Source organism: Lepidothrix coronata, unplaced genomic scaffold, assembly GCF_001604755.1.
Source record: "Lepidothrix coronata isolate B3197 unplaced genomic scaffold, Lepidothrix_coronata-1.0 Scaffold13, whole genome shotgun sequence".
Classification (NCBI taxonomy): domain Eukaryota; kingdom Metazoa; phylum Chordata; class Aves; order Passeriformes; family Pipridae; genus Lepidothrix; species Lepidothrix coronata.
In genome coordinates this window covers 1,636,601-1,660,410 of record NW_016690193.1, presented here as the reverse complement: position 1 = coordinate 1,660,410, position 23,810 = coordinate 1,636,601, and the positions used below count along the sequence as shown (strand labels likewise).

The window sequence follows — 23,810 nt, the reverse complement described above, 5'->3', positions numbered from 1 at the left end:
CATCCCCTGATGTTCCACTCTTGGATTCCCAGTCTCCTTTTTTTTCCCCTTCCTATCTGTCACCCAGTCATCCAATCTCAATCTACTGTCTTTCAGGTGGAAGGGACAAAGAAGACACTTGGTCTCAGCCTCAAATTCTCAGTGACTGACAGCCCAGACAACTCATTTCAGTTGTAGAAATAGCTCTACACAAAGCAAAGGGCACAGAATTGGGTAAAAAAACCCTACAAAACAACCCTTCAGCATGATCACTGGTTTTCGTGTAGACCCCACCACACTGCTAGCTCAACACAGTCTCTCTTCTCAAAGGCCTGACTCATAAGATATTAAGGAGATTGATCCTGTTCAGTATTACGCAAAGCTTTAGAAAAGAGAGTAGTGTCCTTGCTCCCCATGCCAGCCAGCAACTCCTGGTGCCCAGGTCTAAGGAATGGCAATCAATTCAAGCCCACACCATGCAGCACAGCAGTTATTCTAACCTTCGCACCTCCACATTATAGACAGCTTTTTTCCATACCACAAACCCAACCTACCTGCCCATAGGGCTTGTTGTTAATTCACTACTTCTGTGTAAGTGACAACAGCCTGTGGGGCCAAATCAGGAAAGCCAACACAGAATGGATGCTATCTGCTGGGATTATACTGATCCAGAAACTTAAAAGGCGGTGAACGACATTTAAAACCCTCCACTGCTGTTAAGTGCCAAACTAATGCCTGCTGGACATTCTCTTGGCTCATGGAGCCCCTCAGCAGTGGTATGGAAGCACTTTGGAGCACCAAAGTCTGCAGTTCAGCCTTTGCACACCTCCTGTATCTGTGTCGCTGTGCTGCGTCAGCCACACCACCTGCATCCACCATGCGCGTGATCGCTGTTACTCACAGGCCTTCCTCAAGAAACGGGACAAGCTTCCCAGGGAAAAATCAACCTTCACAGGGGCGGATGACTCAAGTGCCTTGAGGTCAACGCTGCCTATTTCCTGCTACAGAAGGCTATAAAGCCTCTTCCTGAAAAACAAGGCTCATGTAGGCATTTCAGCTGAGTCCTCTATTCCTGCAGGAAGGAGGCTGTGTGCACTTCCAGTTGTCTGGCTAAAATGTTGAGACCTTCAGCATGCCTTGCACTGTGGAAATCAAAACAGCACAATCTGGGCAAGAACTCAGGAAAGCCTCTTCAGGTGGAGAGGAAGCTTCAGATCCTGATAGAACTAGCACAGTCCCACCACCACCTACAGGCTTGGCCCCTGGAATGGGAGATGAGCATGCAATGCCATTGGCACATCAGTGGTTCAGGTTTAGTGCAGCAACAGCTCTAAACAGAGCTCGGCTCAGCTAAAAACTATAGTTCATGTTCCAAGCACCTTCAAATACTCGTCCTATGTCAACTGATAGGGACACAGTGCCCATATTCTCAAAAACCACAGAACCACAGTGCTCCCCTTCCTCCCATCCACAAATGAAACATCAGTGGTGTTTCCTGCTTGCTCACTGACATCACTTGCCCTGGTCCCCTGCAGTTCTGATCCTGCTGCCTGTCTTGTATCTATGAGAGGATCACAGAGCAGTTTTACTTCCTAAGTCCACGGGTTGGGCATCCTTAATGTCAATCCTCTGTTATGTCTAACATCTTCCAAGCCTGAACGCTCCTCAGGTGGTTCCTACCTTCATTTATGCCCTCTTCAGACTTCTTCCCTCATGTCAAGTTACACTGTTTGTATGATGCAAAACTGGACTCTCAACTCCTCCTTTCCTGAAGGGGCTGAGAGGACCAGCAAACACATGGAGCTGTAGAAATAAATGCAGAAGCAGGGATTCAAAATCTCTGCTGAGAAGCAGCAGAGTACTTTGTTTGAAAAAATCCAGATTATTCACAGCTTTAAAAGAAATTAAAAAAAAAATCCAAAGTGTCCAGCTAACACACAAGGAAAAAAATAAAAAAAGAAAACAAGGGCATTCCTTATTCACTGGAGGTATTCCTCTTTGCCTGGTGGATTAAATACAGCTACATCTTGCTGAAACAGTTTCAAAAACTGCTGTCCCTCTGCCTAACTGGTGTCTTAGGGGTGATTCTGCACCAGCAACTTTTCAGGGGACTCCTCATGCATCCATTCATTTTCAAAAGTAACTTTTGGTAACCCCCTGCCACTCATTTTGCCCTTGCAGCATCATCCTGATCCTGGTCTCCTAGGCAGCATATGGGGAACCCCAAACAGCCCATCAATCCTTGCTGGGCAGCTTCTGAAGAGACAGAATGCACAACTTTTTAACCATATTCAGCCCCACAGTAAAACTCCTAATTTTTTTTTAATCAAATTTGGTTATATGCATCTGCACAAGTACATAGGGAAGAGCTCGAAACAGACTCACACACACCAGGCAGTGATTAACACTGCTGCACTTGCAAGGGATTGCAGGGCTGTGAAGCCATTTTTAAAGGACCTGTGCCATCCTACAGCAGTCTGTAGATTTGATAGCAAGGGCAGAAGAGGAAGAGGAGGTGCCTGTTTTATGAGGGACAGCTGACTTTCTGCTGTGGCTTTGTCACCTCTCTGAATGGAAAAGCAATTACATACTTTGTGCTCCTTCAAAGCGCAACTTACCACTGTAGGGTGAGAGCCCTGAGAAAGGGGGCAATGAACAGGACCCCGCAGCAGCCAGTGTGCACCACTGGCTACTGACAGATAGGGTCAGGTGCTTTCTGTAAGGCACTTGTGCAGTAGTTCTTACTGCCTTAGTTTGTCAAGGATCCCTAATTAGTATTTGTTAGTACAGCAGCAGGAAGTCAAAACAGGGCATGGAATCACAACAATTCAATGTTAGTCTGGACTCAGCCCCCTCCCTCAGAGGGCAGAGCTTTTGTAAGCACACTTCTTGCTGAAATCTGCTGATTTTCAATTTTCACATGGCAGCTCTCCCCCAGGCATGGCCAACATTGTGGCCACAGGGTGAAATCAAATCAGATTCCCACCAAAAGAGCACAGAAAGAGGAGAAATTGACAACAGTACGGAGAGGAGGAGCTGAGAAGCAAAATTCCCAGCCCTCACAGGGACTCTACAGCTGAAAAGCTGTGGCAGGCTAACACTGCGAGAACACATTTTCATCAGCAGCAGAATGAGAGGCATATGTGAGCCTTGTGCCATAACTAAGAACAAGGTAAAAATAAACCAGTCACCTCAGCAGGAAAACAAGGACCTTTTTTATCCATAACAGAAGTTATGGGTCTGTTAAAACTACTTGCTAATCGGATTATTACACTGACTCTCGCACGTGTAGATTTATGGATTTGATCAGTGGAAGTCCCCAAGTGCAAAGTCTGTAAGGTCTGTTGTGACAAAAGGAAGGAAGAGCCTACTTGAAAGGAGCAAACAAACAAAGCGACAAGAAAAGAAACAGAGACATTTTATTATGAACTAAGTAACAGAAAGGGCTAAGTTTGCAATCAAGCATCCTAACACCAAAAACTAAAGAGAACAAGTGAGTCTCAGTTGCAAGCTGTCGAAAGCTAGGTGCATTCCTGTGGTGAAAGGTCTTGTTTTTCTTGGCATCTGCCAATGGTGACCTTGGTACTGGACTGTAAGAACCTTTGAGAAGCATGAGCCCAGGCAGTATCATCCTGGACTTTTAAAATGGGCTTTGATTTGCAGCAACACCAGATTAAGGAGGGCAGTGCTCCACTGCAGCTGACATTGGTGATTTAACTCTACTGCCTCTCAGCACCTTTAGAGACATGGCACATGGGGCCAAAATTCAGGTTTCCTGAGGGTAACTCAGCCAATCTCCTACCAGCGACCACACTGGCTGTCAAAGACTAAAGAGCAGGAGGCCTCTTTCACCTTTGCTCCCAAAATTCCTTGTGGTCACTTTGAAAACCAAACTATAGCCCTGGGCTTCACGAGAAAACTCCAGTCCTTCGTGCCTCCCTATACAACGCCTCCCAGATCCCACACTTCCAGCTCCACGTGCCGTCCCCAACCTACTCCCACCTCCCTCCAATCACTGTGCCCGGCCCAGCGAGCCGGAACATCGCCTGCCCGCTTCCAAAATGGCGGCAGGCGCGAGCCCCCTCAGCAGCGTGCCGCACTAGGGCAGGGCGGAAAAGGAGGCGCTCTGGCCTCGGGGCGCCGCTGAGCGCATGCGCACCGCCCGGCGGCCGGGGCGGGGCCGGGCGCAAGATGTCGGCGCAGGGGGACTGCGAGTTCTTGGTGAAGCGGGCCAGGGAGCTGGTGCCTGGGGACCTGTGGGCGGCCAAGGCCTGGCTCATCACGGCGCGGAGCCTCTATCCCGCCGACTTCAACATCCAGGTGAGCGCCGCCGGTGTCGCACCCGGTCGGTACCGGGGGTGCCGCGCGGCCTTGCTGCGGGCGCTGCCTGATTGACAGATGGCTCGGCCAATGGGGGCGGGGCCGTGAGTTGCCGCGGTGACGTAGCTAATAATAATAATAAAAAATTTAAAATACCTCTACTACTTATGGGTTTTGTAACAGCTCGGGTTCTTTGCATTGCATTCGACTGGCTAAAGACCTTGATTTCTGTTTTCTATTTCTGTAAAGATTAAGCCAGCGTGTTCGTAGAACTATGGAATGTTAAGGGTTGGAAGGGACACCCTAAAGGTCATCTAATCCCAACCCCCCTGCCGTGGGCAGGGACGCCTTCCACTAGACCAGGTTGCTCCAAGGCCCATCCAAGCTGCCCTTGAACACTTCCAGTGTTGGGACATCCACAAGCTCCCAGGGCACCCTGTCCTAGTGTCTCATCACCCTCACAGTAAAGAATTCCTTCCTAATATGTAATGTAAATTTCCCCTCCTCGAATTTGTACCCATTACTCCTTGTACCTCTTACCTATCAGTATGGTTCCTGGCAAAGAGTCCCTCTCTGGCTTCCCTATAGGCCTCTTTCAGATATTGGAAGGTTGTTAATGTTAATAATTTTAATAATAAGTATATTATCTTACAGAAGTTTATGCCTAAATTAATGTGTGATTAGGTAGTCTAAACTCATTTCCTAATTTCTCCAGCAAATGTTGCAGTCTTTTAATTTTCTGTTACTCAGTGCTGTAGCAAATTGAGGACAGTTTTTTCAGAGTGGAAGGACTAATCTGATTCATAAAGTGTTCTAGAAAGGTAACGTTCTGTTCTTTCCTCCCGCAGTATGAGATGTACACTATCGAGAGGAATGCTGAAAGGACAGCGTCTGCAGGCAGGCTGCTCTATGACATGTAAGTAATCAGAGCTGGAACCTTACAATTATGCCAGGTGCTCATTTCTATAAATTGTCAGACTTTTCCAGAAATACACATGGATTCTTGAAAATCCATGTGGATTAATTAAGCAGAAAAGTTATAATTAATTAAAAATAGACAGTAAAAAGGAAGGTTTTATTTTCTATTTTGCCCATGCACATATTTTCATGGAAAGGTTTTGCCATGGAAGCAGATTTTGAGGTCACTGTGTATTCCTTGCCTCAAACTTTGTTACAGGTTTGTGAATTTTCCAGACCAACCTGCTGTATGGAGGGAGATCAGTGTTATTACATCAGCACTAAGGAATGACTCACAGGACAAGCAGACACAGTTTTTAAGAGGTAAGGATTCTCTATCCTGAAGGAATCTAAGGATAAACCCTCTGGTTACATATCTAGTGTGGCAAGTAAGTGTCAGTCTTTTTAACTTTGCCTGTGGGCTGCAGGGGTTTTTTTTCTCAGCTTGGCCTTAGAGACTTCGTTTGATTTTTTTTTTTTTAGTCATGGGTATTAAAAACAGAAAAAAACATAAATCCCTTTCACTCTGCGTGGCAAAGTGCTGTTGACTCATCTTTTACCCTTTTTCAGTCAGCTTTACAATGCAGACACAGCAAGCTAAATGTCTTAATGTTTTTTTTTTTAAGGATTATTTGAAACCCTTCCTGGTCGGGTCCAGTGTGAAATGTTACTGAAGGCAACAGAGCAGTGCTTTAACACACTAGAAAGGGCAGAAATGCTACTATTACTTCTACGACGTTTCCCAGAGACTGTGGTGCAACACGGGGTAAGAGAAGAGAAGCTTGTAGTAATTATTCAGGGTATTGACACTCTGCTTCTTGAGATTTTGCTGAAATGTGTTTTCCTTTGCCTAGTGAGGGGGTGACTCTTTTTATTCATGTTTAATTGTGGCTAATAGTTCAGATTGCTGTATCGTGAGGTTACCACCAGCAAGGAATTAGGCAGAAAACAAATGGAAGCCGATAAAACAATCCTTTGTTTTGTAAATGAAAGAATATCAGTTATGTATGACTTTCACCTGTCTGTGCATGTCTTTACTAATGTAGTCACATGGCATAGTTTTTCTCTTGTTCTTGTCTTGCTATCTTCTGGAGTTGCTTTTCACCTGTTATTAAGTATGGACAGTTTAACTATACCTTTGGAGACTTGCACATGCTAATCATGCATCTAATCATGCATCCACTGAATTACTGTTCAGCCTCATTGAATTGCAGTTCAAAAAGTTTCTAAACCACTGGTACAGTGTTTGATTTTCACCTCTGCTCACACAGGTAGGCCTTGGAGAAACATTATTAGATGCTGAAAGTATTGAAGACCAAGAATCTCCAGTGAATTGTTTTAGAAAATTATTTGGTAAGAAAATACTAATGTTCTTGTTTTACTTTGTAGTATGGCAAGATTTTGAGATCAGTAAAACTACTTTCAAGATACTGCGATTAGAAAACCGCTTTAGTCAGAAGAGGCTCAGGCCACATTAGTCCAGGCTGACCATGTAGTACAAATTGGTATTGCAGTCTGTCATGTGAGGTTCTTTGTGGTGTATGGTCAGCCAGAGATGGAGGCTTACATTGCTGGTTGAGAAACCTTACCTAGGACAAATAGAATAAAAAGCCCCACAAACCTAAAGAATTTTTTGGTTTGTTTTCTATTTTAGTTTGTGATGTTCTTCCTCTGATAATTAATAATCCTGATGTACGACTTCCTGCCAGCTTGTTATATAAATATCTGAATAAAGCAGCGGAATTTTATATTAACTATGTAACTAGATCTACACAGACAGAAAGCCAGTATCAAGGTAAGAATATTTTTACAAAATTAATCTTTCTTAGAATGTATTTTAGTAAAAACCGCATTATTTTTATGTAATGTAACATGTAGACAACGATTAATAGTAGAATTTGATGTTTCTTAGTTCTTTGATTCCAAAATACCCCATAGTGCTTCAACATACCTACCGAGAGGTAGGACAAAATGTCCAAGATGTCCTTATCCAGCCTAGCAGCTCCCTTGTATGAGGAGGCAGAAACGCCTGCTACTCCCTGTTAGCCTTCTCAGTAAAGAATGGTTACCTTAAAAGCTCTGACATAATTTTTACATCTTCTTCTTGAAAATTGATCAGTTTTTTTGATTTCTTTATGAAGAGAAAAATGTGCTGGTTTTCCTAGGTTCACAAGATTCCTCTGATATTATGTCTCCAAGCAAGCGCAGCTCTCAGAAATATGTAATAGATGGTCTCACAGAGAAGTCATCCCAGATTACAGATCCTTGGGAGAGGCTATTTAAAATATTGTCTGTGGTGGGAATGAGGTGTGAATGGCAAATGGATAAGGGAAGAAGGTAAGAAAAGTGTACTTTCCCAGGTAATTCTTCTCAAGGAGAATTTGGCTTTTTAATTCTGAAGGAGGTGCGTTGAAGAAGGATTTTAACACAAGAATTTTGTGTAAGTTCACAGCAGCTTTTCTTTCAAGACTGTACAATGTAAAGCAGAAATGTGGCTCTGGACAGCACTTTCAAAATAAGCTCTAAACTCAGTTTTTCATTATGAAAGTCATACATAAGAACTATAGTACTGTCAGGTGTCCTTTCCTATGTGCCTCAGCAAAGAGAAACATGGTAAATGTTCAGTGAAATTTTACTAGCATGTATTCCCAGCTTCCACTGACTTGAGGTGGGGGGATGTTCTCAGCGGAAACATTAAGATTTTGATATTCACTGTGCATTCTTTCCTTTAGTTTCAGAGTCTGTGTAGCATCCTGAATTCTTTTTGCCTCTCTTCCCTTCAGAAGTTTTGGTGACATTTTGCATCGAATGAAAGATCTCTGCAGATACATCAGTAACTTTGATAGTGATGCCCATGCTAAATATAAGAATCAAGTAGTGTATTCCACGATGTTGGTCTTCTTTAAAAATGCGTTTCAGTATGTCAGCAACATCCAACCATCGCTCTTTCAAGGTTAGTTTCTAATATTTCAACTTCTGTAACGAGTGCATTGTGATTTCATTGCTAATGTCTGAGAGATCTTTTCTCATTAGCCTTTTGAAACGGTCATCTTACAAAGTGATATTGACATGGGTCTTCTTATAATTCTCTGAAGCCATTAATCTTACCAGGAGAAGTATTTCATAACAGCTGCTGTTGTGGATCAGACCAAAGATCAGTGTAACTATAGTGGCTTCGGCCTTGGCCAGCAGAAGTTGTCTAGCAGGGAGAAAAGTAACAGACCAGACATGATGAGAAACATTTCTAGGATTGATTCTTACTCTTCCATCAGCATCATGTTTCTTTAATTTTCTCCTCTGATTTTTTTTTCCGAGAAACTACTGGTGTTTCCCTGCTTTCCTTCAATCAAAATATTCTACAAAGGCTTCCATTAGATAACTGAAGGTATTTTTGCATTGGGAACACACAACAAATTTATAATAAGGCAAATAAAAGCTGAATAGGAAAAGATTTCCTGAAATTAACAAGCTTCCAACTTGGCTTTCTTTGTATAGTTTAAGCATAATCTTCTAGGTGTGCTTTGCATATTAATCCTAACTTGTAATTAATTTGTAAATTGAACGTTTAGCGTATGAATGTTATCTGTGTGTTTTCCTACCCACTCAAATTTGCATTTGGGACATATCAGATTGCTTGGAACACCTTGAATCGTTTCTTCAGGGATTGATTGGACTTTTCAGAGGTGGCCCAGAAGCTGAGGGAAGTTGTTTAATCTCCAATTTGTTAGAGCTTACTGAAATAAACAGCATCACAAATAGAAATTTTCAGCTCTTAAAAATGTACATTTCCTGCTTTTTTACTCACTGACAGGGAATTCCTTGGAATGATAACAATTGCCACTGTAGGTAATTAGTACTTATTAACACTACAGTTACAGATTCATGATAAAATTATAATTTTAATTCCATGTGTTGTGATCATAAGTTTCATCACATTTTTCTGCATGGAGCAAATGATCATTTGACTGAGGAAGCATTCAGTACAAAATGACGAGTTTTAAGCAGCTGTACAGAATGTTGGGTAACCAGTTGAATGGTGTCAGTAGATAGCTAAGCTCAGAGGACAAATGACGTGGTTACCTGTGTGCAGAGAACATGTAGTCACTTTAACAAATACAGGAACTAATGGAGTTGAGTTTTTTGTTCTGTCTAGAGGAAAGAAGAGTAATGGTGGAGCAGGAAGATGCTTCAACTGTGCATGTAGTTCTCGCTGCTTGATTCTGAGTTGAGGAAGAAATGAAGTAAAGAACTCGTGAAAATGTTCCTTTTTAAGTTGTACAACTGAGTATTTCAAAACTAGTGTTTTCAGACTGAACTACCAAAAAAAGAAAGTATTTTGATGTAGCAAAGTGCAGTCCCTTTAATGCAGTGTTTGTGGTATCCTCTGTCATTTCCTGACATCAGGAAGGTATTTCCGAGACATCTTTTACTCATTTCTGCTTTAGCATTAAAGTCCAGTGGTATTCAGTGCCTTTCTTAGCCTTTCTATCATTAAAGTTTTTCCTCCTTCTCTTTGGAGGGTTTACTGTAGAAATGTAGAATTTTACATATTTTAAAAGCATGGTGGTGGGGAAAAATGCTGTCTCCTCCTTAATCTGTACCTCTGAGATTAGATCTGTGACTTTCTTCTCATGACTTTCTTCTCATGTGCCTGGATTTGCAAGAAACCTCTGGAGGGAAAACTTTTCAATGCATTTCTCTTACATAATTCATATCTGCTTTGCTGGAGACCTGATAAATGAATGAGGCAATTCACATCTCTCCTAACTTTCAGGCTGCCTGCAGGCTTGGCAGGAGTTGCTATTTGGGCTGATGCCTTTAGGGGTTTATTTACAACACCTTCTGCTACAAAACAGTTAAAAACTCTGTTAGCTTACATTCTAGAGCCTGGATAGACAGAAAAACACAACACTGCTCTTGGTATGGCTGTGTAACTTTCAGTACTGTAGGAGAAGGTCTGCAGCCCCAGTCAAGGGTGAGATTAGATTTTGGTTTTGTTTAGGACTGGAGGTTTTGGAATCTCTAGTGCACTTGGGGTACTGAGAAGAGAACACTTCTTGGAAAGCAGAGCACTTAGGTAGCTTTAATTTAAATCAGTATGAGTAAAAGAAAAACCCATTCTTTTCTCCTCGGGTGTTAGAACTAGGCAGCTCTTGAGGTTCTAGCAAGGAAACTCTTCCAGCATCCCAGTTGTGGTACTTTCATATGTATTTCTCATGGATGCCATCTTCTGGATTATGTCTTAGCTCTATTTTCAGTTTGCATAGGTTAGATTCTGATATAGTGGAATACATGATGGTACAGGAGAGGTGATTTCAATCTGTTGTAGCCTTTGTGTAGGGGACATTTTGATGGTGGTATTTAGTTTGTACCTAGTCAAAGGAGATAACTTTATTTGTTAAGTATACCAGGTTGGTTGTTTCTTCTAACATGAACTTCTATTGTATAGGACTCCTTACACATCACTTTTGAGTAGATAGGAAACCTTAAGATAGGTTCTTTTATGTCAATAGATGAAATAGATGAAGTAGATTGTCCTTCTACTAAACTCTCAAAATAGTTCTTTGCAATTATGAATGAGGCCTTAGCCTCAGATCTTCCTGCAAATAGAAACAGAAGAAAAGCACAAACTGAAAATACTTGTCTGCACTACTATCTTATGGGACAGATTTCAAAAAGAGAAAAGAGATTAATGGATTTTCCTTTTCCTTTATATTTCTCTTTGTCTGAGCTTCGCACATCTATATACAACTTGATTGTGCAAAAGGAGGAAATGTTTTTGGAAGGAAAGCTGTCTCAGTAGTGATCATGTACTGATGTTGTTTGAGATTAAGAAGTATTGTACCTATTTTATATTTAATGAAACTTTAGCACTGGGATTTGAAATAACAGCTACCAGATCCCACCGGGTGTTCTGTGACACTGGTGAAAGCAAAAATTGTCTTCTGTGTTTCAAATTGAGGCTTCTCTAGAGACTATGGAGAGTGAAGATCCGCTTTGGCAGTCAATTAAAGGTTTAATTCTGTTTACTGAAATCACTGGGATCAAAGCTGACACTGAGTGATCCTACCAGGGAAATCTTGTCATATATACTCACTTCTTCAAGGCATCAGTGCCTGTCAGCATGTTGCTTTGGTTTCTCATGAGAATGTTTTGAGAATATTGCTGTGCTTTGCCATATTTGTGGCTGTTAACTTCAGAGCCATTTGCACTATTCATCTATTGAATTATTATACTTACATAAAAGCAAATAATACTTGATGAGAGAACACCTGCTGCCTGTCTTGTGACAGCTCCATAAAAAAAGGATTCAAAAATATTCTGAAGCTCTCAAGCAAACTCTCGTGATGTCTGACCTTTACCATAAGGCTGCTTTGAGGAAACCATAGCTTTAGCAGCATAGTTTGATCTTATGCAACTTAAGTGACTTTATTTCAGATTGTTTTCTCTAGTATTAGAGTCATTACTTGTGAAGGAAACAAAACCAGCTTGCTGTAGGCGTGAGTCCTTTCAGATCAGTTTAGAGTAATTGTGAATTAATGTGTCTTTAAATCCAGGTCCAAACGCTCCAAACCAAACCCCACTGGTTCTTCTCGAGGATGTATCCAACGTCTATGGTGATACAGATATCGATCGTAACAAACACATACACAAAAAGAGGAAACTTGCTGAAGGAAGAGAAAAAACAATGGTAACTCTTCTAGACTTTTTAATTCATAGCAAGAATGGCATTGGTACTGGAATTCAGACAACAGTGGTTTTGGCGTAGATGTAATAGACATATTTTTAGAGCTATGCTGGAATAGCTGTTTATGACCACAATTTTCAAAGGGATTTTTTTTCTAAAGCCAGCAAGAATAAAACAATTTTTGCAGCAATTGCTGTAGACACATATGTACTGCTGTGAATATTTTAACTGGAAGGAGTTCAGCAGAGGCTGCAGAAACTCTTAGAAAGGTAGCTATAGCAGTCAGATGTTCTACAACTAAACTTCTGAAGTAATTGACTTTTCATGACTGAAACTGTCAGTATATATACCGCTTTAGTGGAAGAAAACCACTGTTTTATAGAATTTCTCTGGTGGTAGAAGTACGCACTTACACAAAAATTTCCTCTGCACTATGCCACTGTAGGCTTAAACTGAGTGATAAAGTTTAAAGTGTATGTACTTTAACAGATAATCTATCTGAAGCTCAGTGATGGTACACCATGTTTAAGAGAATAAATTCGCTTGGGATACTGCCTATCATACTGTGCCCCTGAGTTTCTTAGTAGCAAAACAGATTGGTCTTATATTAAAACAAGCTAAGCAGAAAATCACTTAAAGGCACTTATACTAGGACCTTGGTATCTCTAATACATAATTGTTTTCTTGTGTTTAGTGGAACTTCTGTGGGTTTAGAGTCCTTTGAAATAAGTATAAATTAAGAAGTTAATCTTTTTGTTTTAAAATGACTTTTAAGCAGAGCTCAGATGATGAGGATCCTTCTGGGAAGGCACGAAGTCGCCATATTACAGTAAACAAGGCAGATCTTGCAAACTCCATCGAAGTATTAGAGAGCTTCAAACTGGCAAGAGAAAGCTGGGAGCTGCTCTGTTCTCTGGAATCACTTGACAAAGGTAAGGCTAACTGCAGGCAGAGTTGCATTTATGCTTCGTTGCTCTGCATAGAAGTAATTTTACTGTTGGAATTCCTGTCAATTATGAATCCTTAAAATTGAAATTGCTTTGGGTCTTGAGTATTTTTGATAAAAGTTCCAGTAAGGAGCTTTATCAGTTGTGTTTCTGAATATTTTGTTCCTGTATTTCATTTCATTCTTGATGTAGCTTTGCTTATTCACTTCCACTTCTGTTGGAGCAGTTGTTTGATAGTAGAGCTGATAATGCTGAGTGAGGATGTGCTGCTAATGGCTGCCTTAGTTTATGCTTAAGAAGATGTGTGTTTACTCTGTCTCTTCCTTTCTCATAATATCTGGTGTGATAATCTTGAAAAAAATTTCTAAAAAGCAGGGAAACAGTACCACCTAGCTGCTTTTAGGTTTGTTGGACACTGTGAAGAGAAGTATAATCAAAATCTGAGTGTGTAGAAAGAGAGTATTCTATATTTGAAGGATTTCATACTCCTACTGTTTTGGTGGGGTTTTTTTCCAATTTTAAATTGAGCTTTTTTATATACAGAATTGATTTTTAACCCAAAGCTATGAAATCCTTTATTTTCTCTTTTTCTTCTCTAACCACTTATGCAGAGTTCACCAGAATTTGTTTGTCATGGAAGACAGAGAGCTGGCTTTGGTTAAGAATCTTTCTTACAGACATGATCATCTACCAGGTAAAAAAAAAATACAGTGTAAACTAGGAAAAACAACACAATTGTGTTGCTCTTCCTTCTAGAGGTGGCTAGTTTGATTAGCAAGTTTGACTGCTTATAGTGTCTACTGATTTTATGCCTTAAAATATAACCCTTGTGGGGATGGAGCTACACTGTTTGTAACACAAGCTGGGTACCCTGCTTAGGATATTCCTGTCCCAATAGCTGTTGTTTGAGTCCAGCTAGTTTTGGCATATGGAAAAGACCTCTCTGCAGGCATTTTGACCAGTGGATATAAATTGCTCTCTCTCTCTCTGTGTCTCTGTGTCTCTCTCTCTCTGCATATATATATAGTGTTATGGAAGAAAAGTGCATTTTATTAGTCTGTCAGTGCATTATATTGGAACACAATTAGAGAGAAGAATTTTCAAAGAGCAAAAGATTTGAATATGTCTCAGTTAATATTTATCATTCTCCTCAAAAATTAGGCGGACTGTGCCTATTCCAATACCACCCACAGAAGAAAGCTTGTTCTTCATTTTTCCTCTGGGGGTCTTTTATTTTTGCCTGTACTTGTCACCTGAACAAGAGCTATTTCAAACTTTATTAGTCTAAATAAAGAAACTGTTAATTCAAGACTATGATTATTTGATTCAGTTACAAATATGATTTCGTAAACTGTTTTTTTAAAGCGGAATTCTGTTTATCTTGTCACTGCCCTGCAAATGATTGATCCACACTCCTGTACACAGCCCGTCACTGGAGAGTGGTAGGCTAGGTTAAAATTTTGAAGGCTTGTTACTTGGACACTCTGTTTTGAAAGCTTTCTGTAAGGGAATTTTTAGTTCTCTTTTTCTACCTGTTGTATACAGAAGACCCTAACAGTATTGGTTTTATATCCTTTTTTAAAGGGGCAGTACAAAAAAGCAATCAGCAGCCTCCATCACTTGGCAGCTCTTCAGGGCTCTCATTCTCCACAGCAAATTACAGGACAAGGATCTCTAGAAAATCAGAGAGCACTAATTCAGTTAGCATCATGCCACTTTGCCCTTGGAGAATATCGGGTATGTACAGCAGTCCACACACTGGTCCTTCATCATCTGGCCCTGTCTTCTTCCTTTGAATTTTCCTGCTTTCAAGAGGGTATCAAGTATAAACCAGGGTCTACTGAAAAATACGTGCTTCAGAGGAAGAATTACACTTCCTGCCATATTAGCTGACTATCTATTAGCAACTCTCTTTTACATATATATATAGTCTATTTGGTAGTTAAGATTTGAGAGTTTAGTTACAATTTTCCATAGCTACAAGTGTTTGAGTTGTCTGTAAATATAACCTTAAATTTGAATTCTTTAACTTTATTGAATCAGTTCTTAAAATTGAGGGGAAATTCTTAGATATAGGCTTCATATGGAAAGAAAAAGTAAAGAAACTTCTTTAATTGTCTTAGAAAATAGTTATCAACTAACAATGTAAGAGACTCTAGATCAATATTATCTGACCTGACCTCTGAACTTGCTTTACTTTTGCAATACATATTTTGTGTTTTTTAATATTACAGCCATGCATGGTGGTCTGAGGTCAGTCAGTGTCAGCACTGATAATAAAGTCAGTGTCTCTTAGGATCTAATATCATCCTACTGTTATTGGACAAGTGCTTTTGTCCCTTCTAGTTTAGTACTTTTTCACTGAAAATGTGATCATCTATCCCCAGACCTCCTACTGTCTCTAGGAAATAGCATTAAAAATTCATTGAATTTGTCATGCTGTCAAATTGCCATTTTCCTTTCTATTTTTACCATGAACAGAACAAGCTTTACAAAACTATTCTAAGAATACATTTGAAAACTTAATCCTTCAAAATAAAATAGGTTTTGATTGCAGTTTTTGATCTGACACCCTTGAAATGAAGAATGGCAATACATATTTTTTCACAATTAAAATTATATATGTAGGCTCTCAGAGATTGTTAAAGGACAGCTCAGTCTTTTTGCTTAGCCAAACTATGCTGTATATTAAGTCCATTCAAGTTTTAACAGAGAATTTTGCGATTTTATTTTTTTTTTTTTGTGGTGTCTGAAATTTTTAATAATTATTAACATACCTGAATCTTAAGAATTTTAAATTTAGCATTATCATGTCCCTTCTTTTTATAGCAAACATGTGAAAAAGTGCTTGACCTCATGTGCTATATTTTACTTCCAATACAAGAAGGAGGTAAAGTGCAAGAGGAGCAACCTAAAGTCAAGTCTAAATTCAGGAAAGGTATGGAGTTGCTACTATCCCTTCTTGGTTTTGTATTGTGGTTTTCATGATGGTACCTCTTAAAGTATATTGGTGATAAAGTCCTACAACAGGAAAAGAGAAATGAAGAAAAAAAAATTAAAGTTCAACTTTTGAATAATTCATAATTTACCTTCAAAGCTTTCTTCTCTACTTGAGATTGGCAATTGTAGATTTGTTCTGCTCCATTTCAATTTCTTTCAAACTTAGCTAATCGTGAGACTGCTAAAGAACTGTTCTGTTGCAGGGTCTGATTTGAAGCTTTGGCCATGTACCAGCAGAGCTATCATGCCTTACTGCCTTCATCTGTTGTTAGCTTGTTTCAAGGTAAGATAAGGTCGATTGGGGCTTCAAGTTCTTTCCTGTCTTTTTAAGGCCTGGTTTACGTATCTGGGTTCCTGAAGCTGCATGGCCTTATCCCACTGCTGTGACTAAGTGCGAAGGGCTGTGCCTCAAGTCCTTCTCACCTAAATGGGTTGGTGAACGATCTTTTTTTGGAGGGGGTAGTGGAGTGTTGATGGGGGACCGTTTGATCTCTCTAGTTTTGAGCAGAGCAGATAGAATTAATCTCAAAATTTTTGTCTCTATTCAGACTTCCCTTTATATAGGGCAGTGGAGAGAAATTGATATCTTAGCTGGAAATTTCCAACCTACTTTAGAAGTGTACTTCATTTTGCCTTAATACATAATTTTTAAAGAACTTCTGTATTTGCACAGATGAATCCCATATATTTATAAAAGCAGCATGTGTTTCCTGATTGTCTCAATGCCATTTTTTCCCTGAAGCTCAGAGCTTTCACGGACGGCAGAGATGACATGGCGCTGGGCCACGTAGTTGTTCTGCTTCAGCATGAGTGGCCAAGGGGTGAGAACTTGTTCCTGAAAGCCATCAACAAAATCTGCCAACAAGGAAACTTCCAGTATGAGAATTTTTTCAACTATGTCACAAGTATCCTTTCTCTAACCAAGAATGTCACATCTTGTGCTGTAGCATTGAAAAAGCTGTTAGTTTCAGTAGAAGCTCTTTCCCTGAATCATATTTTGTATTTATTTCCATACCATGAAAGCCTCTTACAAAAGGTCAAGCACACAACAGACTGTAAATATGCTTCCTGTCACCTGTTCTGGCACTTGAGAGTACTCTTAAGTACGTTGCCGTTGCACTTCGATTCAGAAAACCAACAGCATAACCTGCAATGCAGAAAAAGGAAGTAAAAACAATCAGGGAATTTGAAGAAATAAACTTCCTTTACCTCTGACTGTGGATATGAAGAAATGAAGAAAGAAAAGAAGTTACCTGATGTTTTTGCACTTTAAAAAGCCATTTCTCATAAATTTGTGGAGGATTAGGAATACATGCCTGTTATCTTTGTCGCTTTTAAGAATGAGGTACTTCAATAGCTGTTCAATTTGACTGTCCTTTCAACAATGTGGCTTCAGATGTGAGGGATAAGAATGAATGTTCTCTATCATTGTTTCCCTACTCAAATCTTTAACGTTTTCCTCAGATATTGATATGTTGGAGGAATTTGCTTATTTAAGAACACAGGAAGGAGGGAAAATTCATCTGGAATTGCTGCCAAATCAAGCAATGTTGATCAAGTAAGGATAAAAAAGCATTTACTGTTTTCTTTGGAAAAAAAAAAAGGGAGTATGTTCTGGTTGTCTTTGCTTTTACGTTATCTTCTGGATAGTTTGTCATGTCTTTGAGCTTAAATTTAAGGAGTTCAAATAAGGCCTTGAGTTTCTTTTTCTGACTCTCCTGCTGATCTGTGAATTCCTTTTGGGGGTTCTTCAACTTTAAACTTCTGCTTTTACAGAACTTTATTTCTGAGTGTGGCATTTGCTTTAGAATGATTCATAATGAAGTTATTACAGTAGTGCTCTTTCAACCAGACACTTGCACTTTACAGGAATTCTTTGAATAATTAGGCCTGAGTGCAAGGTGTTGTTACTAATTTGGCTGAACAGTAACACTGAACAGAAAGCACTATTCCTTGTAAACAAAGTTATGAAAGACCGCGGAATGATGAAAAACTTTGGTATGAAACATAAATTAAATTACACTCCAGCTACACTCTAATAACTTTCTGTTAGAACTAGCAGGTCATCTCTTGCCATGTACTGAACAATCTTATTCTAGTTAGCTTATTATGAGATGCTAAAGGAAATGAATAATTTGGATTAACTTCCTAGGTGTTCTTACTTGTTCAGTCTTGACTCAGAACTATCTGCTGCAGGGTTTTGGTGGCAGAGTGTTTTGGAATATCCTGGTTGTTTATGAGAATATGATATTTTGCTTCATAAGAGGGGGACTGCTTAAAGTTTGCTGAAATTCCACTTTGAGTCAATGTATTCTGGCTGTTCATTAACTAGAAATGGGCTGAAGTTTTCAAAATGGGAGCCTAACGTCGGACAACAGGATCCAAACTTGGATTAGTAAATAGATTTTCCGAAGTTCTAGGTAACCAACATAAAAATGAGATGCCAAGTGTAATTAAAGAAAAGTAGAAATTCAAATGCTTACTTATGTGACAGAGAATTTTCTCTTTTAAAGTCTAGATTTTCAAACTCTTACCCTTGCTATATCTCACTGCTTGTAACCCGCTGTATGAAAACAAGCATCAGGATATGCTGCACCACATATCATGTTAAGTAATAAGCTTTGTCAGCAAGAGGGCTTAGCACTGAAGACTCTGCCTGGTAACTTCTCACCTGCTCTCTTGATTTCTTTGCAATAGTTCGGCGCTGTTTCTCTCGACTCTGTTTGGATTGGCGTGGTAGCTGTTACTCTCTGTTCTGACCCCACCAGTCAGGAAGCAGGTAGCAAGAAGTTTCTAGCAAGACAAAATCTCTCTTTGACCTCCATTTGATCAGTGTTATGTTTCCTGAATGATGGAAATGCTTGTAGAAGGGCAGTCCATTTCTTTGTGCTTATTGAGCCAAAACAAATACCCTGTCCAGCTGGAAAAGCTGTGTATAGTGTCTTTTATGTGGGTCAGATGTGTAGGACTGGAAGCACTTAATCGGAGAGCTGGTGGAAGGGATAGTTCAGGGCGTAGGCCACTGATTGGAGATGACGTCTATCCCCTGGTACCGCAGATGTTTTTTTAGCTGGACTGGCTGCAAGGCCCAGGGGTGGTGTCACCCAACAGCATTGACCTCAGCAGTCCTGGTTAGCTCACAGCTTCCCCCAGCTGGGGTTTTCAATAAAGTGTGCCAGCATAGCCCTCTTTCCTGGGACATGGTTGGTAGGTAGGCTCAGTATCTGCAGACTGCTTACATCTTTCAAAACTATCACTAGTTCTGGTTGGATGAGCTGCTGCACCATGCTCCCAGGAATTAGCAGAGGCAGCTCAGATGCTATTCAGTCATTCTCAGAAAGACTCTGAGTTTGCCACCACAGACCAGACATTAAGCAGTTGTTCCTTTGTCTGATCTTTGCTCAGCATAAATGTAGCAATCCTGCATCTCAGGTGATGGAAAATGTATTTCAGATATTGTATGTCTTTTGCAGGGACCTTTTTTTTTTTTGATGACTTATAGGACATTTCTCCCCCGTTGAATTCCATATTCTTCTTCCAGTACTTTTTTCTAAGTACCTTGTACTTCATAGGAAATTATATTCATTTTTCTGAAACCAGCAAAGCAAACTGCAATGTGGTTTTCAAAAGCTGAAGTAAGATCTTGGTAGCTTGTAGACTTATAGTTGGGTTCTGCAAAATATATATACAGCTTGTATGCTTTCCCTTTGCTTGTATTCATCGTAGGAATAGGAAGGTCCATGGCTTTGGGTTTAACTGGTGATATAGCCAGCTCATTCTGTTTATAGTGTCAACAAGATTTGTTCAGTGACCTTTGAATTGAGCACCACTAAGTGCTTTTGAACTCCCTTCTAGACAAGCCAAATTTCATACTTTTACTGATTATACATGTCAGTAGTGGCAGTGTTAGCTGGTGAGGTTAAAGAGAAAAAGAACACTATGCAAGAAGTTGTTGCTTATTACCTTGCTTCTCTGTTTGATAAAACTTACTCTAATTAATCTAATAGTAGGCTATCAAAATGTATAAACTTGATCTGAAAGCTGAGTGTTCTGCCTCTACTCCATTCCCATCACATCTGTCCTTGGGGACCGAGAAGGAGAAGCTCAGTTGGTTTGAAGTGAAACGAAGTATCTTGAAAAAGTAATTTTTATTCTGATTGTGCAGATGGGTACATAAGTTCTCACTGCAGATCTTGCAAACAGTAGTGAAGACAAAGTTGCACAGAATCCCTTTTGCAAACATCTGCCACTCTGAGACCAATAACATCTTGCTGGTCCTTTGTATTATCTGTTCCCCGTGTCCATTTTTGCAAGTACTGGACTCATTCATGCCAAGAACTCTTGAAAAATTATCTCATTTTATTGAATAATTTTTGTGAATATTTTATTTCAGGTTATTGTAGCCATATTAGAGTGTTAAGTGTCCCATCTTCATTTGACTTTTATAAGCATAGCTCTCCATCCATATCTGTTAATAAATTATAGATATAATGAAAATGCCCATCTGTGAGATCTGAAGGTAAGCACCTAATTCAGTATTATAGCTATGTAAGTGTGAGTTTTGTCTCTCTGCTCCCTTCTTAGCATCTATGGGGGTGAATGATGCACTCAGTACTCAGGTGCCTAATAAGATTTAGGTGACATTTTGAAAGACTTAGGTTAAGAAACTAGACCTGTACGCTATATACCAAATTTCTCATTTCTCTTTTTCTTAAGTGGGACATTGGATTTGCTCTAGGTTGGACATGTTATATTGTTATAGATAACACATAAAGATAAGAACTTCAGGGAGGAGACAAACTGTCTTTCAGCTGAGACACCTTTTGGGGGTCAGTTCATGTGGCCCTGGTCATAAATAGGAGGTTGCTCTGAGCAGGCATTTGTGCTCTGACGTTGTGCCATCCTCTAACAGCCATTTTTTTATGCAGTTTGAATTTGTAAAGGTGAAAAAGGCCATCTGTGGGCTAATGAAAAGATACTTAGGCAACCTTTAACAAACACTGTCATGTACTCAACTTGGCCGATACCCACTGCGCATGCACTCGGCTTGGGCTCAGCAGCAAACCCCTTTACTCCAAGTTGTGATCTCTCCCAGATTGCTGACATGCTCTTGCCAGCTCTGGAGGGAAGCTCTGGTATCTGCAGTGCTCCTCTGATTAAATCTTTTCTGGCTGACATGCTTCCTAGAAGAGCTATGACAGTTCATCCTAGTACAACTGTGTATTGTTTTGCACCTGCTGCTGTCCTTTTCCCCCAGTGTAACTCCAAAAATATGTGTATGTATTTAGACCACAGTTGTAGAACAGCCTTGCAATGAAATCTGGGGATATTTGCATGTTTGATGCTGTTAGGGTCCTGCACCCCTTTGGCTGCACAGTGATCATATTGCTATGTGAGCTCACCCTAGTTTTTTTGTTGCTCCTTTTTCTGGAGAGTTGTTTTGCACCGGAGGGGGAGTTGGTGTGTGGGTGTTTGAATGCTGCTATTTGCTGTTTTTTAAAGGACTTCTAGCCCTCCCATGGGGTTACTGCAGCAGGAATTCATACCTGTGCTACAGCCCAGCATACAGACTGCTGACAGGTACCAAGTGGAAAAACCCCACTCATAGTGTGCTGTGTTTTGTCAACATGTTTTACTGCCCATGGTTTTCAGCAATTTGTTACTTAATATTTATCTTTTTTTTCCCTTCATTTGTGCCTACATTGCCTGGCAAACCATGTTGTTCTTTATAACATTTATTTTTCTTTTTCCCATAAGTTGCCAGTATCCGTGTCCTCTCAATTTAATAATCACTATTGAATTTAAACAATAATGTAGAAATACTCCAAAATTATATTGATGTTTGATCATATATTAGCAAGAGTATAGCCCTTCCTTCTCAAGATACTGGTTACTGGATCCATTTGTAGCTACTTTTCCTTATTTAGGTTGTTCTGAATTCTCTTTTCTGTTTTCCAGCTCTAACATGACACACATCTTCCAAAGTGCCGCTGGCCCGCTCAGTAGCTGTAGGTTGTGTATTCTGCTTTAGGTTGTAACTGACCATAGCACTTGGCTGCCAGCAACGTTTAAAACAGTAAGGACTGAAAACAGGGCTTATCCCATAACCTCTGAATATGCTGGAGTGTTTTCAGTGTGGTTTTGCTTCACTTAGCCTAGCTCACTAAGGAATTGCCAATAAGCTCCAGGCTAGTCTCCTCTTTGCCTTTTTCATGTGTTGCAGAAGTCTCCACTGTTTTGGCAGAGAAGTCTCTTCTCAAATGCCAGACTTGCTTATTTAAGTGGAAGTTGGGTGGTATAGTTGGTGAGAGTAATTCTGAGATTTTTCCCTTTCTCATTTCAGCATCTCTGGATTTGCATAGATGCCCTCACTCTTTATTTTTTATTTTCTTTTGTCTTTCAGAGTGCTTGCTGGGTTTGGACCAGCTCTTCCCTTCTTACCTATGACTCAGGACTTGTCTCAGCATTAGCATTATGCTTTTCTCTCTAAATTAGTTTATCCTTCTCCTTTACTAGTGTTAGGGCTCTCTTTCCAGGGCATATCTTTATTTCCCCTTCCCGAGTAGGGCTTGCAGGTAGATGTTAAAATGTCTTGATCTTACTTGTCCAGTTCTGGACCAGTGCTAGTGAAGCGTAGTGCTTTGGTGCTGCAGAACATTGTTTTAAGGACAAAATTTAGGTGTTGAGTGCTACAGGCCAGTGCGAGGACAAAGAGCTGTTCAGATGAACGGCCTTTAACAGGGCAATATCCCATGAGTTTCCCCAGCCAGCATTGCTTTAGCTTGCTCAATTTTGTTCTGTTTAAAAACAAGTCCTGAACTTCTGCTCAGAATAAATGTAATCCCGGCCTGGTGTCTAGAATCTCCATAAGAGCTGGCTTCTACTGATGCAGACTCACAGCCTGTCTTGATTTGGGTTTTATGAAATGTTCACTATGCCTTTCGTTAGTCAAAGCATTATCAGTGCCCCCAGGATTATATAGCTCCTTCCTGCACTTTGATACTGGTAGAAGAAGCCCTCTGCTCTTCATGGTGGCACCCTTCCTCCAGAGAAAGCAAGTTCATCTTGCCACTCTTCTTTCATCCCCAACCATTTAAAGAAGCGATTCCAAGGAAAAAGCAGCCTGGGCAGCAAAAGTAGAGGAAAAAAAAATATTCCTTTCCCAAGCAAGGAAAACTCTGTACTTGCTCAGTTGAGAGAATAGATTTTCCTGTTAGCCAAAAGAGCAACATTATTTCCTCCCCAACAGTCATAGTAAAAGCAGTGAGAACATAGACTTTTAATGGAACTTCTGTTAAACGAATTGTAAGCTACTAAACACATGATTTTTAAAAAATAGCATAGCACGGGCTATTTGACTCTCATTATTTGACTCTCGTTATATAAACTCAGATATGGACAATAAATATATAATAAGTGACATGCAGTACCCTTTAAATTACTGTAGTCCACTAAATAACGATTATTTTATTTTGTCTGTCTCTCTTTCCTTCATGGCTTAAGGCATCATACAGTTACCCGGGGTATAACTAAAGGAGTGAAGGAAGATTTCCGCCTGGCCATGGAGCGCCAGGTCTCGCGCTGTGGGGAAAATCTCATGGTGGTCTTGCATAGGTTCTGCATTAATGAGAAAATACTGCTGCTTCAAACTCTTGCTTGAATGGACTGGATCATGATGCCATTTCTTTTATGGAGAGAGAGGAAGGCTCTTAGTTGTATGAACAAGCAGCATGGCAGTGGAAAATCACTTGTTCAGAGAGTCAAAGAAGTTCCCTATGAGTTACAGGTTCTGCAGTACACAAACACTACTCAGAGTTTGTTTACTGCTTAGTTTTTTTATGTGAGTAGATCAAACTTTATAAATAAAACTTTTTTTAAGAAGTCTTCTGTAATATTCTATTTGTTTGTGGTTTTTTTCA

General features: G+C 40.0%; 1 protein-coding gene across 4 annotated transcripts; it reads left to right on the top strand.

Moving 5' to 3' along the window:
• The first annotated feature begins 4,146 nt into the window (after positions 1 to 4,146).
• Positions 4,147 to 23,779, top strand: INTS10 (integrator complex subunit 10). 4 transcript variants are annotated; one of them, XM_017805897.1, is made up of 18 exons: positions 4,147 to 4,299; positions 5,148 to 5,215; positions 5,477 to 5,580; positions 5,883 to 6,022; positions 6,528 to 6,609; positions 6,911 to 7,051; positions 7,422 to 7,593; positions 8,040 to 8,209; positions 11,814 to 11,947; positions 12,720 to 12,876; positions 13,503 to 13,585; positions 14,476 to 14,628; positions 15,721 to 15,829; positions 16,095 to 16,174; positions 16,634 to 16,796; positions 17,356 to 17,449; positions 21,394 to 21,471; positions 23,395 to 23,779. In XM_017805897.1, the coding sequence occupies exons 1-18, from the start codon at positions 4,171 to 4,173 to the stop codon at positions 23,549 to 23,551; spliced, it is 2,214 nt and encodes a 737-aa protein (XP_017661386.1). In that variant the 5' UTR covers positions 4,147 to 4,170; the 3' UTR covers positions 23,552 to 23,779. The 4 variants fall into 4 exon arrangements, with proteins under 4 accessions (XP_017661386.1, XP_017661387.1, XP_017661389.1 ...); XM_017805898.1 differs by having other exon boundaries at positions 12,723 to 12,876; positions 23,395 to 23,777; XM_017805900.1 differs by lacking the exon at positions 21,394 to 21,471 and having other exon boundaries at positions 12,723 to 12,876; positions 23,395 to 23,775.
• Positions 23,780 to 23,810: the final 31 nt, after the last annotated feature.

Excerpts from the sequence above, each read along its gene's own strand:
- INTS10 (XM_017805897.1), top strand. The coding sequence starts at position 4,171 with ATGTCGGCGCAGGGGGACTGCGAGTTCTTGGTGAAGCGGGCCAGGGAG. Across the intron at positions 8,210-11,813 it reads CCAACCATCGCTCTTTCAAG|GTCCAAACGCTCCAAACCAA; the intron begins GTTAGTTTCTAA and ends CTTTAAATCCAG. Across the intron at positions 12,877-13,502 it reads TCTGGAATCACTTGACAAAG|AGTTCACCAGAATTTGTTTG; the intron begins GTAAGGCTAACT and ends CCACTTATGCAG.